The 18,446-nt window shown below is 37.9% G+C and overlaps 2 protein-coding genes and 1 non-coding gene across 3 annotated transcripts; 2 read left to right on the top strand and 1 right to left on the bottom strand.

Moving 5' to 3' along the window:
• The first annotated feature begins 9,788 nt into the window (after positions 1–9,788).
• Positions 9,789–13,735, top strand: cunh11orf65 (chromosome unknown C11orf65 homolog). Its single transcript, XM_034132613.1, has 9 exons — positions 9,789–9,989; positions 10,599–10,689; positions 10,771–10,863; positions 10,940–10,993; positions 11,095–11,304; positions 12,471–12,601; positions 12,903–13,073; positions 13,221–13,276; positions 13,656–13,735. The coding sequence occupies exons 1-9, from the start codon at positions 9,985–9,987 to the stop codon at positions 13,721–13,723; spliced, it is 879 nt and encodes a 292-aa protein (XP_033988504.1). The 5' UTR covers positions 9,789–9,984; the 3' UTR covers positions 13,724–13,735.
• A 952-nt stretch (positions 13,736–14,687) lies between these two features.
• trnac-gca lies at positions 14,688–14,759 on the bottom strand. The gene has a single exon. It is a non-coding gene; the product is annotated as a tRNA-Cys (tRNA).
• Positions 14,760–14,944: 185 nt separating this feature from the next.
• pomp (proteasome maturation protein) lies at positions 14,945–16,978 on the top strand. Its single transcript, XM_034132217.1, has 6 exons — positions 14,945–15,037; positions 15,348–15,445; positions 15,942–16,002; positions 16,227–16,328; positions 16,466–16,559; positions 16,652–16,978. Exons 1-6 carry the CDS (start codon positions 14,960–14,962, stop codon positions 16,717–16,719), a joined length of 501 nt encoding a protein of 166 aa, XP_033988108.1. The 5' UTR covers positions 14,945–14,959; the 3' UTR covers positions 16,720–16,978.
• The last annotated feature ends 1,468 nt before the right edge of the window (positions 16,979–18,446 follow it).

Here is an 18,446-nt window from a genome sequence, read left to right as displayed (position 1 = left end):
CCTGAAAGTACGTCCAACTTCAAGCTTATTCTTTGATGAAATGTATAACTCAAGCACTCAATTTGAAAAATAAGCATAACAAATGTACCTAGAATTATGTTTGAAGAATTAATATATGAACTCTGGTGATTTACAGCTGTAGAAAAACTTTATTTGTGTATTCTCGAAGCCGTGAGGATGGCATTGTTCACTTTGGGCTCTTTGACAGAATTAGTCAGTGTTTTCTATTAATCCTGCTCCTATTTAATGAAGCTACACAGGAGTGGATGAAATACAATAGCATTTACGTAGCAGTAACTAATTTACTGACTGACAAATGCATTCTCATGTTGCACAATTTAGCAACATGAGAAGGACTCATTTGAAGAGCAAAACATAAACAGAGTGAATATCGGACGTATACTTTCATCGGGTTATTTGGAACATGACTCCAAATCAATGCTAATGTTTTCTGTGTCAGTGTTTGTGTAATGAGGCGCTTGTTTGTAATGTAATAACATGTCAAAGTTGTGTGCTTTGTAGCTGACCACAAACTACTGTAGCTTCTAAAATGTAATATAAATTGATTTTCACTGTTGCAGATGCAAAGTATAAACGGTGCCAATAAAAATGAATTAAGAGGAAACATATTGTGGACCTTTTTTGTTCTTTAAAGCCTCTTGAAACATGGTTTCAGATCTTACGTATTTATCTTAAACAATAAATATTCAATGTTTCCTTTCATTGAATTGTATTCATTAACCTTTTGTTGTCAATAAATCTGGTCCTATAGAGGTGATAATTTACTTGAAACCACTTGAGAAGTTTCCTCTTCCTTCATATAGAGGATGTGGCTCAGTCGGTGAACTTTGTTAGGAGTAAAGTAAGACACACTGTGTAACTATTGGCACGCCAACAGCCACTGGAGCCAATGTGTTCCTGTTTCCTTTAATATAAGCATCATGCAGCTCAGACCTGGCATCCTGCATCCTTTTAGAGTAGAGCGAACCTGTGGGCTGTGCAGGAGCTCTATGGGAAGTTCTGGACAGACTGAAAAGCCATCAATAGGGTTATTCTGCACGTGCCGGCACTAAGTCACCCATCCTGTGGAAACCATATCTGTGTCAAGAGTGATGGCTGAGAGAGAAGAGCTGGATTTTGTATCTCGCTGTGGCAATTTTCACTGATGTCTAGCTTCAGATTCTTTAATAAATATATATATATATTTATTAAAGAATCTGAAGCTATATATATATATATATACTGCCTGCTTATGTTGCTATTGGAACTTGAAAATTAGCCCAGTGGGAAACATGCGATACAATCAGTGTCTCTATTCAAACCTTTACAATGGTCACAGAGGGGAAGAAATCCTTGTTTTTTTTGTTCCCAGAATAAGGCCGTGTTAAAATAGCACCGACTATTCAACCCTGGGATAACAAAACAGACTGAGGCTATTTCTGCTTTTACAGGCTCTATCAAATATCTTACAAACAGCTTTGAACAAGTGTGTTAATCTTGAACAATGGAAGAAACCATGACTCAAGCTGCTAAAAATAATGAGGGAAAAAAAGTTTATCTGGGCTAAATCTGTGTGTGTATGTTCTGGATATTATACAAGTTAGGTAATTTTCTTAAAGGGGAAGGTCAGTAGAGAGAGCTGCAGAAGGAGGAAGCACCTGTGTTCTACTGACACACACACACACACACACACACACACACACACACACACACACACACACACACACACACACACACACACACACACATTTCAGAAGAGATGTGAATTAGGAGCTTCTGTCAAATGGTAACGTTAGCATTGGTTGGCTGATGTTTTGGCTAAATGCTAACGTGAGTAAAGGTTGCTTTGTGTTGGTCTGTCGGGGTTGTTTTCAGATGTCTTACTTCTTCCAATCACACGTTTTTTAAAACCCTGAGACTCATTATTGTGTTCTTCTTTATAGATAGAATTTGCACATATTCGTTACTCAGCAGCATGGCGTCAGGGATGAAAAGAAAGCACTCACTGGGTGTGCAGTGCAGTCATTTTGAGCTATTCACTCAGGCAAAGGCAGGCCTTTACCACTTACAGGAAATGGGTAAAATAATGGAATTCATAAGAATAGAAAAGCAGAAAACCCGCTGCTGCTTATGATTATTTTGCCAATTATACACTTTTGAAAAAAATAGACAGGGTTTGATGTTCCCGTTGTTGCTGCAGAAATGTGGTAATTAGTGAAACCCCAATAGCCTTTCAGTGGCATTGGGGTGATCGGGGAAATGAAGGCACTCTCTTTCCTCCAAATCCAAATTCACGTGCAAAGCTTGACTGCTCTTAAGTACAAGCAAGCAAGTTGTTCTACAGCTGATGTTATATTGAGCAAAGGAAAAAATAATATCCTTTCAAGGAGAATGGAAGAAGCAAACTGTTATTTCTTATCCTTAAGATTGGCTTTTGTGCTGGCCCTGAAGTAAACAGTTTCCACCTTTCTTAAAGAACCGGTAAAATGTTTCCTCGCTGTAAATGAGGCGTCCAGAATCAATACATAAGTAATCAGCCTGCCACTTGCAACTGTCTGAACCTTGATACGGTTTTCTGAGACAACTTGAGCTCGTCCATTGCTTGCTTGTATGCTAGGAGTAGGAGGAGCTGTGGTGTAAAGGATGGAGGCTGAGAGGTCAAACAATACTGAACAGTGCAGATACAAAACACACCAAGCTAATAATGAAAACTGTCAAAATGTTAACAACTTGCAGCTTGTTCACACAATTTCTAATCTGATTAAAAGGATATAAGGGTTTTTGAATTGTTATTTATTTAACAATCAAGACATCCATATGATCAGGGAGTCTTTATTTTGGGCTTCCACTCAAATCAATTATAATAACGGGAGAAAAAGCAGCACTCTTAGACAGGCTTCTTGTGGTTTGTGATGATGTTTGTGTGCCAGTGTCAGTGTGTCTGTGTGGTTCTGCAATCAACCCTCTTTACGTGGACAACAACAACCTCCACCTGAGACACACACACACACCAAGCATGATTGCATGCTTCTAGAAATAGTTTTACAAGCTGTGATTAAAACGATATAAGCATCAAATGCATGTTTATAAGAGATAGAAATGAAAGTAGCAGAGAGCCAATGCCATGCTTCACTTTCAGATGAGCTTGTTTTTCCATAGCTTCTGGCTCTCAGTTGGAGCTATTACACAGCAGATAGCATCTTTAATTAGTCCTCCAAAAGAATAGAGACATGAAAGTCATTGTCCATATTCTGTGCTTAATTGGACTGGGTGGTTTTGTTTTAGCTAGACTACTTAAATCTGTTACTTAGAAAAGCAAGCAGGAACATTATTATCCAAAAAACAAAAATATCTGTTTTACAAGCCAACCTTCTGGATATATTTTTAGATAATTCAGATATTACAAGTGCACTACACCTCTTAGCTTTATACGAATGTAAGCTAGATAAAATATATGAATATCAAGATATTATTATTTACAACCTTTCTGATCATCTCACGAAACATTGGATCCACTGGGCTTTATTAACGGGATAATACTGCATTTCAAGATCACTGATAGCCTATAGGATTGATAACATTAGCTTAAAGAGGACAGATTCTGCTCATTCTTAGGTTAAAATGTGTACTTTTTGCCTCTGCTGTGACACGCTTTTTTTTGTTGGCAGCATCCCTTTTTACCCTCTTTCTGAAACCAGAGTCCATTCTGCTCTGATTGGTTATCTGGCAGGACCTGTTGTGATTGCATCATAGGGCCCCTTTAAAGTGGACCTATCATGCTATATTTGAAACATATATTGTAGGGCCATACCTATACAAAACATGTCTGTGAAGTTTTTTTTTCAAAATACCAAACAGTTCACCCATTGTAGCCATCCCTCATACTGCTCAAACCCCTCTTTTGAAGCCCTGTAAGAGAAACGCGGATCTTGGGTCCTTAGCTTGAAAAAAAGAAAAGAAGAGGAGGCGGAGCTAATGCCTGATCAGAATTCTACCGGAGATAAAGTTAAATTCTGCTGTGATAAAACGCCATCCTGTTTAAACCACGTCAAGGATTATTTCTGAAACAGTATGGAGCTCAAATGCTTTTTCTCTTGCGGGTTTATCACAAGGTGAGTTCCTTTTTTTATTTCCTGCTTTTTAAACACATGTGCTCTTCAGTACAGGTGAGCTCAGGCATTGTTTCTGATAGCAACTTTCTGTGGGTCCGCTGCCGATTTGACGTCAGATCGGATGGAATCTGTATCCGCTCGTTGTACCCCCGTTTTTAAAAGATTTGGGTACTGAGGAAAAGAGAGAGGGTTTTATTTTCTGACGCTGTGTGAGTTCTCCGACGCACCGGGGACACATATGTATGTATAAAAGACATCACAAAGTGCATTTTGCATGATAGGTCCCCTTTAAGTTAAACTGATGCAATGTTAGAAGTTGCTTAATGGGTCCATACTGCACACAAAATGGGTCCATACTGCACACAAAATGGGTCCATACTGCACACAAAATGGGTCCATACTGCACACAAAATGGGTCCATACTGCACACAAAAGGTAAGGCCAGTAAAGCCCAAAATAACTATTCAGTTCAATTTGAGTACAATCTTTTATTGAGATTGTTTAGGCGCCTTTAACCCTAAATCCTATTGGATTCCTGCATTTATACCACTCAAGTGTCAAAGACGTTTGAACAGCCTGCTCTGGACCGTATCTCTTTGGAGAGCAACACATTCTTTCTTTCATCAGATGGACAGCTGGATGAAAACCAGAATGGGTCGCTAAGTTGTTCAGAGAGGGAGCGCTGGATATCAGGCAAAGATAACAGCGGGTTAGAGAGCAAACAGACAGACGGAGGAAGTGTAGAAACAGTAGGTAAAGATTAACTCTCAGGAGCTAATGGCTTCCTCTGAAAGCACTTTCAAAGGAAGCCATTAAATATAAAGCCTAAGGCAAATTAGCGTTTGCTCACTTACAGTAAGTCTATTTATATGAGGAGCAAAAATAATATGAGAAGAGTGAAGAAAAGCTGGAAAAACAGTGCCATTAATTTAAATTGCATGTTAATTCAACCCATAGATATACACCGTACTGTCACTCTCAAATGACAGGAAGTAATAGGACAAATACGTGCAAGGAAAAAGAGAAAATGAACAGAGGAGAGTCAGAGAGACGTTGGATCAAAGATAAAGATGAAAAGAAAACGCAAGATAAGAAGAACAAACAATGGAGCCGTTGAGGAAGCGAGAGAATGAAAGGACAAACTCAAGATCTTACTGCATGTCCTCCACCTTCGCCCTCCTGAGTCTATTATTAGTTTTATTGGAAGACGCTTGGTTTATTGTCCCACATATTGATTTAAGTGTGTAGGGGATGAATGACTTTGATAAAGTACAGGGCTTTGTTCTCTATATCTCTGCTACATCTTAAAGGTCAGTAACTACAGAATGATACCATGTCTTTCTCTTCATTTTTATGTACAGTCCACCACTGCAGGACTTTAGAGATAACCCAAACCATTCATTTTTTAAGATAAAATATAAAAGCAAAAGTAGAACATCCAATCTTAACATTCGGTTTATAGCTTGTTGGAAACCATATTATTACCCACATAATATTTGTTGCAGCCAATTCTCAGTGGTTTACTGACTTAATCAAAATCTACCCTGGAGCTATCTGTTCCTTGTAAATAAACGTGTTTATAGGGTGATGCACTGTTAATGAGCTCAAACATAACAAACACATTTTTTTACATTGTTTCATAACTTTTTATCAATAAAGACTAAAGGCTGAAAACAAGCACAAAGGAAAAATGCGAAAGTTTGTAATTTGTAAACTAATCCTTTGCCCTCGTCTTAAAGAAAATACTTCTGTGTGTTCATATATACAGTCTATGGTTCATCCCTTAAAATAATTTTAGCATCTGTACCTAGTCAATTTGATTGTAGATGCCTCTTAAAGGGGCCCTATTATGGCCCATGGATCAATGTCTACCTTAACGTACACAAATTGACCACAATGCCACACATTATCTTCACACTTTACATAAGAATGCACTTTTTCATAGGAGTTGTTCTTGCAGAAGGGACCAATGTGAGTAATTAAGCATGTAATGTGAAGTGATAGACTTAAAAAAAAGGTCCTTTAAATCTGCGTTTACCTGTAGTGTGAATGCTCCAGCTGGTAAGTAATGCACAGTTGACTGCAGGCATCGCTAAGGACACTTAAATAATAAATGAAGCCTCCATGATCTTGTTCAGACTTGTAATTGGTGTTGGAGGCAACGAGCTGGAAGTGTCTGTATGTGTGAGTGTGTAATTCAAGTTTCCATTTCTAAACCCTATGAAGTGTCAAGAGTAAACAAGAACGTAGCCGCTGACTCTCTCTCACCCTCTGGGGCTGATGAGACAAGAAAGTTTTGCTCCATCACCACACTGCATGGAGCCCTGAGTCATGGTCCTCTGCTGTGTTTGTTTACAGAGCGCTTGCATCCACCAGGAGTTACAATGAGTGTGCAGAAAACAGTTCAGTGTGTGATGACTGTGATTTTGGGTGCAACTTGGCTTAACCTGCAGGCCACATGGGTGCTCCTTATGAGCATCCTCTGAATACATTCTACCTATTTAATGTCATATTCAATTGAGTTTATTAAAGGATAATATTTCAGTCTGTTTGTGTATGATTTGCTTTTAAAAGTCTGCAGATCCTAATCTTTTATACTCTCAGATTACCACCCACGCGTGAGTGACATTTGATTGATTGATTTCAAGCTGTACTTTTTAAAGTAGGTTTGCTCGCCCTTAAATTTATACCGTAACCTTTAAAAGGAGCTGGTGTTTCAACCATTTATCTATTACTTTGAGGGTGTCTGAATCAAGTCATTATAATTAATAATTTGCATTTGGTGTGACAGCTGATTCTGGCTGATGAGGGTTCTGTGCCGTCAGTCTATTATAGCTGGTAATTTAAGATCATGTATAAAAATATCTTTAATATTTCTAGTTATTTTCCGAAAAAAGCACTTTACATATAATAAAACCCAAATGCAGCAACACTACAACTAAATCTACTAATAAACAGAGATACAATGTCAAATATTTTTCAGTGCAAAGGGAGTAAAAGTATGTTTTTAGAAGAAATTAAAATTTAAAAGATAAATGTGATTTTGCAAACCCAATGTCTTCACATAGTTTGTTTCATAACGCAGGCGCCAATAGAGAAAGTGCAGTCACTTTTATTCTTGAGACTGGCCTGTGGTCCTACCGAAAGGGTTGCTTGAGGATAAAAGGCTCATAAAAAGTTAAAAGGTCAACAATAAATCTAGGGGCTAGGCTTTTATGTGCTTTAAAACCAATCATTAAAATCTTAAATCAATACTAAATAATAGAGAAGATATGCTCACACTGGGGTACCACGGTCTCTGTGTTTGGTGCTGTTAATATTCATGCTGCAGCATATTGAACAAGCTGCCAGTGTGAGATTCATTTCTCATTGAGGCAGGTAAAGAGAGAGAGCTGTGAAAGTCTAAACAAGACAAAATAAATGCACGATTTTTCTTCTCTAAATCAGCATGGGATTAGAACAACTTCATTTATGAGCAGAAGTAAGCAACATATTGCCCAAAACCCCAAATAACACATTTGTATCAAGTAGGTTTACAATTTGGGCAGCAACTCTCTTTAAACGCTTAATTTGGCAGCTGTTAGATGGTAAATACAATGAAATCCTGCCTCACGCAAATTTGTTTTCATATGTGTTTGGTTATTTCTCTCCAACTGGAACCTATAGTAAATAGTTAAATAGTAAAAAATAAATATGTAATAATCCTGGATTGATGGATGAATGTATGGATCGATAATCATCTAAATACACTTTACAATTATTAACTAATATTTTGTCATCTATATATTTCAACATTTTCTTGTAACTCAGATTTATTTCCAGATGTTTTAACACCTTTGTCCCGTGTGCATTAGTCCTATACTGCCCCCTATTGTTTAAAGCTTAAACAGTTACCCCATTCTGTTGAATGGCACAAGATGCCCTGCAGTAAAATAAAGAATGTCCTGAGGAATGCTCTGTTAACGGTTGTGATGTGATGTGTTTAAAATAAATAAAATCCAGCTGCCCTTGGCTGTGTGAACTCAATAAAGTGATACATTTTTTGTTTGTATTGTCTCATATTGATTAGGGTGTGGAAAGACAACACTTCTCTATTGAGTTGTTTCTCCTGGGCCCTGAGGTAAAAGCAACTTAAACCACAACAGAAATACTCCAACAATCACAAATCAAAGGAGGAAATACCACAGCTGTATGACTGCGATGAGCTGTGTGAGAGAAACTATTCAGTGACTCCTATGCTATCTAAATATTGCACACCTAGTTAATATGCAGAGTTGATATGAACATTGGTACACCCATGGTTATGGTATGCATATGAATTGTGCCCTTGTGTTATATACAAGGGCACAGCACATAAATCTTCCTGTTTTCATATGTGCCAGTGACAGGTCAAGGGCAGCATACACAATGACATCTATCAATCAATCAGAATATATGTTTTTTTCCCCCACACATCCATGATCATTTTAATTCTGCTGCGAACGGCTCAATGGGGACCACTGAGGCTTGGAAGTGAATGAATCTTGGATTAAAGTGTGTGCAGATAACACAAATCTTATCACCTCTTCCTCCATCTGCTCAGATATTATCAGGTGAATTGGGAAAAAAAAACCTCTTTCTCTTTTCATCAGGTCCCAGCACTCTTTCAGAAGGTGTTCGTATTGTGGCTTGCCATTTCACTCGGCAGCCAGACAAATTAAAACAAATTAGTAGAGCTGTGTTTTCTAACAATAGTGAACAGAACAGGAATGTCAACAAACCCAAAATGAAAAGCCAATTTAATTTCACACTCATTTCACTGCTTGTCAAAACTGATTTGTCTCACACAATCCAAAATGTATTGTGTGTGGTATACAAAAGCTTGCTTATCCTCCTCTGCCTTCACATCACATTTTGTCAGTCAAGCCAACAACATACTTAGAAATCTAAATGTAGTCGTCAAAAAAGTTGGATTTCGAGAGTATTTAAATATAATAGGCTACACTATGTGCTGCAAGTCTGGGAATATTTGAATATAAATGACCGTCCTTGTTTGGAGTCAAGATGACACAGCATTCCCACTGGAGAAAATAAACAAGTTGAAAGAAGAAGCCGACTTTTGCTTTGAAGAAAACTGGATGGAGTTTTGTGACATGACCAAAGGCTTTGGTTAGGAAATGCATTCTGCAGATATTTACATAATGGACATCTGTCTAGTTAGCAATTCATATCAGCAACTGTTTTGGTTCTGAATTATGAGCACAATTTGTTTGGGAAGCACACATGTCTATCAGATGGGTTATCTGTGAGCAACAAAAATGTATATTTGCATATCCAGCCGCTCATAAATACAGAGAGCTTCACACTGGTTTGTTTTCTTCTTTTGATTTAAATGTAGTGTGAAACTGCCACAGCTGAGGGTGCTGAAATTGAAAGTTTTATTTGTGGACGTAACTGGATTTGTATTTGATTCATTGGGTTTAGCATGCATGCTATTGGTGGTGACAAGTTGGTGACTGGCCCTATAACATTGAATCAACTGAAAATATGAAGCACCAGTCTTTATTTTGCCAGAAAACTGCAAATATGGCATGGGATTCTGTCTTCAAAATAAAAGCATACATTTTGGTCGTTTCAGGCAGCATTTTTATTGATATCACAAAGTGACCTACGTTTTTGTATTTTGATAGTTGTACCCGAATATGTGGCTGCTGCAGTATTATATCAACTTGACCGTCAACTATCCCTTTTGTTTTGAAAGTAGTTCCGGCTGCTTTAGCCACTTGTTGCTAGGTAGCCTAATGAAATGATCTCTCAACTCGCGTTAGCATTTAGCTTTAACTAGCTAGTTAGCTTTTTCACTTTAGACCTTCATGTAAGTACAGAGGAAGTTATGAGGTAAGAATATGTTCTTTCTGTATGTATTGAGCGTGAATGCTAATTAACAACGTTTTATTCACGCTGTTAAATCTGGCATTATCAAATAATGTATCATATGAAACACGATGTGTAGCCTGTGTTTTGTTTTTAAATGGTAGCTACCATAGGATACTCTTTGACATGTTTAAATAATTCATGTAATTATGTATCACACAACACATATTTATTTATATATCAGTCTTAGACATCATTTGGATAAATAATTCTTAAATAAAATAAAATGTTCTGCTTTCAAAATCAGAAACAAAGTTAAAATAGGGCTACAACAGTTGTATAGGCAACATTTAATGACATTATATATCAATTTTTTGTATGTAAAATATTTTTCTGTGAAATAATGACAAACTAATTGTTAATACAGGTTGTAGAACAAGAGGTATACTATTTCCCTCTTAAAATTCAAAGTGTAAAGAAGCGGATAATGATTCGGACTGTGCTTGCATATAATACTTTAATAAAAACAGGGCACCTTACAACAAATATTATTCATAGTTTCATTTTGTTGCACCTGACCTCTACCCATCTTCTCATCCTTTTCTCTCTTCACATTTCTCCATATTCCTTCAGCTCTCAGGACAAGGGTCCCCAGGAGCCCCGACAGGAGACCCTGCAGCAGATAGCAGCCACAGTAATCCAGAAGGCCTGGAGAAGACATGTGGTGGGCGTACACACTGTAGTACATGCAAACATAAAAGTCAACAGGCATTAACTTAAACTGTTTCTCTTTTCCAAACTATAGTGCATAGAGGTGTTCAAGTATGTCAAATATCTTATCAAGGAGTGCAACCAGCGCGATCCCAAGAAGATCCTAAAATCTGTCAATCCTCGAGAGGTAACAGAAATGATACTCCCTATAAAATGAAAAGAAGAAATACAATAAATAGTGAGATTTAATTTTCCTGTGGCAGGCAGAGTTGCTGGATGCTGCCGCTGGCGTGTTCATCAGATTTCGACTTGGAGGGGTAGGAGCAACATAATGAATAAGCGCTAAATCCCCTAACAGCTAAGTAAATGTACTAATCAGACATACCTGATTAAATGTTGCTAATCCTTTTTCCTCAAGATTACCTTTCCACCCAACATCTATTACAAGATCTACACCCATCGACCCATTACTGACATGTGTGCCAGCAGCCCGAAGGACTACACCCAGCCAGACCTGAAGAAGCCTGCGGCTCAACAGAATAAACAAGGCCAGCCTCTTAAGCAGGAGGACCGATCAGGATGGTACCGGCGATTGGAGAACAACAGCTGGAGGCTCTTCTGTAGCAAGGTGAAGAGCGTGTCAGAGAAAGTTATCAGTTCTGCCTGTTATTTATCTGTAAAGAAAAGTATGCACTACAGATGCAGTGTTTCCCCTATATACATTCAGCAGCACCGTAACGCTGCTACAGGGCGCCAGCCAGGTACCAAAAATAAAAAAATACATTAAAATAATAATACGTGGCGCTCGCGTCATCGCCACGGAGGAGCACACAGCCTCTGTGAGCGAGCGAGACAGAGAGATAGCGAGAGAGCTAGAGAGAGCACACCTTTATCTATTTAATATAGTTGTAAAAAATAAAGTAAGAAATCATTCTAATGTGTACTATAGGACAGTAAAAAAAAAAAAAGTTTAAAAGGGGAGTGATTAGTAAAATATGCATAAATAAAAAGAAAGAATACTAACTAGGTAACATAAGATAAGAATAAACAAGTTTAAATGATTTGTTATTGGTTGTGATCATATTCTAAAGATGTTTGGATTATTGAAAAGTATACAGCTCCCTTTCATATGAGTGTTGAGAGCTGTATCCATAAATTCATTTTGTGCTCAAAGTGCACCAGATTGATGCATTTAACTTCAACATTTAAAAAAAAAATCTTCCCGGGGGTGCATGCCCCCGGACCCCCGTAGAGAAGGTGAGGTCCACCCCCAAATAAAGCAGGTTAAAATTATTAAATTGCATACATTTTATTTTGATTGTTTGTTATGTGGATGTGTAGTATTTGTGTTACTGTATGTTCAATAAAGGTGATTTATCAAAATACACCTGTAGAGCCTCAAGAGCCTTTCTTGTGCTGGCAGACACATACAGTACTGTAGAAACATATTGGCTGGGCGCACTTCGCAAGCGCAGACACTGGAAAAATTCCACGCGCTCCGTGCTCACATTTAGCTGGACCCGCGTGCCTTAGCACCGCTGCTATGACTCCATCCTAGGGGAAACACTGAGATGCAAGGTGATATTTTCACTTTGTGGCTAACCGTCATGAAAAAACTAAACAAGCCTGGATCGTGCCAGGGCAGTTTGATGGACATTTCCTTTAGAACAATTTGAAAGGAGAACCACCTGTTTTGTACATTTACTTAACCAAACACATGGTCAGATTTGAGATCAACTGTTAACCACTAAAAGCTGATGTCAGTGTTTTTATGTTTCCTTTCCTATCTGATAGGTGGCGTCCATGAGTGAGCCCGAAGAGATCGGCGCTAACAAGGAAATGGACTTTCACCATTCCAGGTTGCAGCGGCAACAGGATGTAGACATGTGGCGGAAGAAGAGGAAAATAGAATGGCTGAAGCACATGTGAGTTTTATGTATTTTTTGAAAGCAAGGCATTTGGTTTGTGCAACAGCCCCTGTGGCCTCAATTTGTCATGACAGGATAACTGTTAAGGCTAGCCTCGATTGTGTATTATTACCAAATTCCAGTCACAAAGCTGAACATCAGTTTTACTCAGACAGATTGCTATTGACTTTTGAAAACCCTTTCATTAACAAAAAACAAATGTTGTGGTATATTTAAAGATGTGAGAGTCTAATAAAAAACATTAGGGAATACAACTCGAAGGTGTGGTTACATGTATGTCCTTTTGACTTACATACAGGTATAACCAGGGTCGTCTGCAGACTCACCCGGTGCATCGACACATGGCGATACTGGTGGAGAATTCAGCACAGGAAGTGATGGGAACCATTAAGGAGAAGGGAAATGCTGAGATACTGGAGTGGGAGCTGGATGAGCTGCTGGCCTGGACCAACACTCTCAACTTTGAGGAGTAAGATCCTCTGCTCCACTGTCAACAAATGTAGTAAACGGCAAACGTTTGTGACATTCTGATGCTCTCGGTTGGAAAGACTGCTTGTCATTTGAAATGATTTCATTATTTGTAAAAAAATACATACGTATATTCTTGCCTGTGCAGGTACATGCAGGATTGGAGAGGTTTGGCCTGCAGTGACTCCTCTGAGCCAAGCAAAGGTAAATATGTGTATCTGTAGTAGTCTGAAGTTTTGTCTAACAGCATTATTAAGCTGTCTTTGAACAATAAAAAACAAATGTAGTAAGCAAGTTCAGGAATCCAGGAATTGCTAATTCAAAGAGGTAAACTAAAGGGGGGGAAAGGGGAATCTAATCTTTGTCACATTGGAAATCATGTTATGGTATGCTGTAACGCCATCTGCTGTTAAAGTTAAGTAAGGACTACCAATGCTTAATTTATAGTGTAAATCTCACATACTGTAATAGAAAACCTAATGATGAACATGGCTTTGTTTCCTACAGTTTGCCATTGATCTGTTTTTCTTCCCTTCTTCTCCCTTTTCTTTATTTTTCTCTTGCCCTCCTGTTCCTCTTACAGATGCATATTCATATCCACCCAGGTTAGATCAACACGAGCTTGCTGCTGTGGCTGCTGAAGACGGTTAGATTAAACAGAATAAAGTCATTTATGTTAAAACCATCACAGTGCTTATGTGATGATTTAACTATACACATTTAAACATGTTCTAAAATAATCTCCATATCAGGAGCAACACTACTGTATCTAAAAGAAGGGACACAAACCAGTCTAATTATAATTTCCGAGAGACATATTATTCATGCAATCAAGTTATTATCGATGCAATTATCACTTTAGAAAAATATGATCAATGTGATGAGCTTATGTTGATTTGTGCTATTACAGCGGTTAAGTGATTATATTCAAATAATTATTAGTCATTAAAAGGGTTTTAATGAGATGAACTCCTGTTACCCGCAATCAACAATCTATTATTGAATCTCTGTGACATTGAACAGGATGAAACTGATATTAGCTCGAGACATCTGGCTGCACCCACAGAATTCATTCATGTCTCTGATTATCACAGGACTCTAGGGTCTCATTTGGATGTTTTTGCCTAGTTAGCCTAGTTGCCTGTTGGCCAAATATATAACTTTGAGTAAAGGCATCAGTATGTGTCCCTGACTCTCCATGTATGTAAAAGGAGTCTTGAAAAAGGAAAACATGTTGTACTGTTCAAATTCACAAAGATGGCTTCAATAATTGGCATGTAAGTCAAATGAGTTGCTAAGAGAGACACTATTATAATTTATCAAAAAGTATTTTCGAGTCATTTCGAGGAAAGGGTGATCCCTCCTTGTGGTGCCTGTAGACATTTTTATTGTATTTATTTTTGTTTTTTCTAATAACATTATGATATTTACCATCATGTATCATCAAGTGACGAGCACTTGTCAATTACTCTGAGACCCAGCTATGAGCGTTAGGAGTGTATGAGAGGAAATGTTTAAAATTAAAAGCATGTGAAGGATCGATTGCACTGATGTTAGTCTCTGTCTACCTTTCTCTTTCAATTGATTTGAAATATAAACTCAAACGCTGCAAAAGAGGGGGCATCCGGATTTGAACCGGGGACCTCTTGATCTGCAGTCAAATGCTCTACCACTGAGCTATACCCCCATATGTCTACAATCTCTCATGGAATGTTTTTAAAGATATCCATGCAAGATGTTGACGTTTGCTGTAGTATTTAGGTATAGTAGACCTGTCAAACATTACACAAATATTAAAATAAAACCTACTACGCATACTGTGCGCGAATTTAACAGACAACGAGGCATTTTTACAAGTGAAAGGTACACAGCATCGTCTTGAACCGGATGTGTCGTAATGTAAACGGGACTCAACCGGATATTCAAGTGTATCCAACAGAAAGTGGAAGAAACGGAATCACAATGGTATGGCTATAGTCTTATCTCATGTAACATGACTTATTCTATCGTTAGCATATTTACTGTAATGTAATTGTTTTCTATATTTATGCGCATATTTATTCCACCTGCCCACATCTTTGTTTCTGTCTTTGAATCCTCTGAAGTCCATTTACGTTGTGAATTTGATTAGTCACTCGAGCTAATGCTAGTTAGCTCTTAGCTAACTACGAGGCTCCCTAACTTAGCTAAGGATGATGTTAGCTTTTGTTTTTTGTAACTTAGCTATTCTTATTAGATATTACAAGTTGTGAATGTGAATATTTTATTGTTACAGAATACACGAGGACTCCGCTCTCAGCTGAAAGACAGCGTACCTGTGGCAGGCTTGTGTCCACAGGGAGCTTATGGTGTGCAGGACTCTCTGCGTAGTGGGTGAGACATGGCCACAAATAATATTACTGTTGTGTAATCTAATGCTATATATATGAACCGTATTCTGCATTGTTTGCACAAACAGTGCGACAGTTAAGGCTCTGGTTAAAAATGCCGGTTTTAGTTGTATGTTTGCGACTTAATTGACATGGATAGTTGTCCAAACACGATTTCCCTTTTCAATTTGTTTTGTTGTAAATATTATTGTCCATTCATCTTCTACCGCTTATCCGAATATTATAATTAACTCAATAATATTGTCCATTTATGAAATTGCTAGTCGCAACTATAACATAATCAATATTGGGTCGTTTGTACCTGTTAGTATCCATTACATCCTGCCATCACACAGTTATGTGTCTGACCACTTTCCCTTGTAAGAGGAGGTTGAACTAATTTGTTTCTTTTTTGGTCAAAGTTTAACCTCATTAAACCACAGTACATTTTTCATGATACTGTATTTGACCTGGTCACGTTTCTTTTTGTTGCTACACAGATTTACCAGCGTAAAGAATGAGCTCCTTCCAAGCCACCCGCTGGAGCTGTCCGAGAAAAATGTGAGTAATCTTTAGAAAACTCGGCACAGTATATTTTCTTTCTGGTGTTTTAACAACAAACCCGTTTTGAGTTAGAATGTCTTTACTTTTAAATAGAACACAGAAAGCTATGTATTACTTGTTACAGCCATCAGTAGCAGTAAGAACAAGTGAAACATTTAATGTGTGAACATGTCCTTGTTGTCCCAAAGAACTGAAGATGTTTGTGTTTCTGTGGTGTGCAGTTCATGCTGAACCAGGACAAGATGAACTTCTCTTCTCTCAGAAACATCCAGGGTCTGCATGCTCCACTTAAACTACAGATGGAGTACAGAGCCGCTAGACAGGTAACACACACACAGCATGTTCCTACTCCCAAATCCTGACTGTCAATTTTCTTTCTTTCGCCTGTCCCTGTACATTGTTTTTTCTTTTAAGTCTTCTCCCTCCATAACTCTTGTTGTCTGTCCGTCCCCCCTTCCAGATCCAGCGTCTGCCGTTCTTACAGAGTTCAAACCTGGCTCTAGATACGCTGCGAGGAAATGATGAGTCCATCGGCTTTGAGGACATCCTCAACGGTGAGAACCTCAGCCCTTCATCTTTACACAGCAATTCACTCAACTTTCTGAATAAGATATTTAACCTGTGTTTGTATTCTGTTCCCCTGCAGATCCAACCCAGAGTGAAATGATGGGCGAGCCACACATGATGGTGGAATACAAACTTGGACTGATGTAAAATATGATGGACACGCATATTACACAGCTACATGCATAGATTTAGGTTTATTATTTGTCTGCATCCATTTGTTTATTGGCTTGAGGATTCAGTTGGTAATCTTTTGGGAAAGAAAAGGGGTTTGATGGGGGTGTGTGTGTTGGGTCACCCTGTCAATCACATAGATCTGGAGTTTTAAACAGTCATTCAGCCAAGCATTCAGTCCTGCTTTTGTATGATTCCAATCCGGTTGTTATTTCTAATAAACATCATAACTTTCCTCATGTGATGTGTTGGGTTCATTTGATAAATTCTTTACCTTGCAAGACAAGAATAATGTTTCATGTCTAAATATGTCCATTACAAATTCTGAAAGTGTTCATCAGGTCACAGGATGTTGTATTTATTCTTTCAACAGCTGCTATTCTTCAGTTTCGGGTAGTCTTTAAAGATAATCTGACATTATTGTATAGATGTCTGTGGTTTGATACCAATTATGCTACATTGCAACACTTAACACTACTTATATGTTACACTCTACTTTATAGGTATTGTGATAAGCTGTACAATTTTAAAACAATGTAGTTTAACTTTTACCTCAGACAAATGCTGTACTGCTCAACATTGTTACTATAATATACAGTGCTCTCTGTAAGGATGTACTATAAATATGTTATTAATTAAAACTCGAAGCTAAAACACTAAAACAGTCAAAAGGCTAGTCAAGGCCGGCGGTGAGGGAGGGGAGAGAAGAGAAGAAACGTAGAGGTTCTGAAATTCACTGTAGTAATCGATTGTAATCGGACCAACCGAGTAACGGAGAATGACGTGGTGTTATACATCAGCCTGGCTATGTGTCTCTCAGACACGGTGGAGAATTATTAACACGACGGTCCACAAACGAATATAAATTATGAGTACATATCCATGCCAATACAATATACATATTTGAGTAGATAAGCTCGAAATGGTCAAATGTACAACAAATCCTGTCCCGCAGAGCATGCTGGGGAAAAACGTCACAACAGAGAATTTAGTTCTAAAAACCATATTTTCTGATAAGCAGCGATGATAAGTGTTCATAGGAACTTTGAAAAATAACTCTGTGTTCTGAACAATGGTGTACAACCAAAACAAATACGATATTTGAAGATAAAACGGTAAGTATGACTAGGCTGACTAACTATCAAAGATGATGAGTAAGTGTCGAGAGAGAAATCCGTCTATAAGTCACAAATCTCCTTCACTCAATGAAATATAACTCTGTAAAACACCTTATAGTACAAAAGATAGTAAGTTGTTGCTACTGCTGTTACTTTTTTTAATAAGCCATAACGATCTAAGACTTGTTTTGCCAAATTGAAACACGATATAAACACATAGTTGCTTGAGAAACAACACTAAATGCCATTACTTTTAAATTACTTTTCAAAATGAAGAGAAAGATGGGATAAATACATCAAAATATGATACAATAAAACCGTTTGGTTATCCTTAAGTAAGGCTTCGTGTGCACACTGCAGCCTATATGATATTCATACATTTAATATATTGCTTTGATGGTTTTAATGGTGAACCAGTAACAGACCCGTTTCAGGCCAAACTGATGCTGATGAAACACTGATGAAATGCATAAAAGGGAGCTTCAACCACCCCCTTGGATCTGACTTGTTTTGGGGAAATATATGTGAAACTTCCCTATTGATTAAAAATTAATATAGTATACACTCTTTTGGGAAACGTCAGTA

This window comes from Trematomus bernacchii, unplaced genomic scaffold (genome assembly GCF_902827165.1).
Source record: "Trematomus bernacchii unplaced genomic scaffold, fTreBer1.1, whole genome shotgun sequence".
In the NCBI taxonomy this organism is placed as follows: domain Eukaryota; kingdom Metazoa; phylum Chordata; class Actinopteri; order Perciformes; family Nototheniidae; genus Trematomus; species Trematomus bernacchii.
Note: the sequence above shows the minus strand (reverse complement) of the source record. Positions and strands in the feature narration are given on the sequence as shown.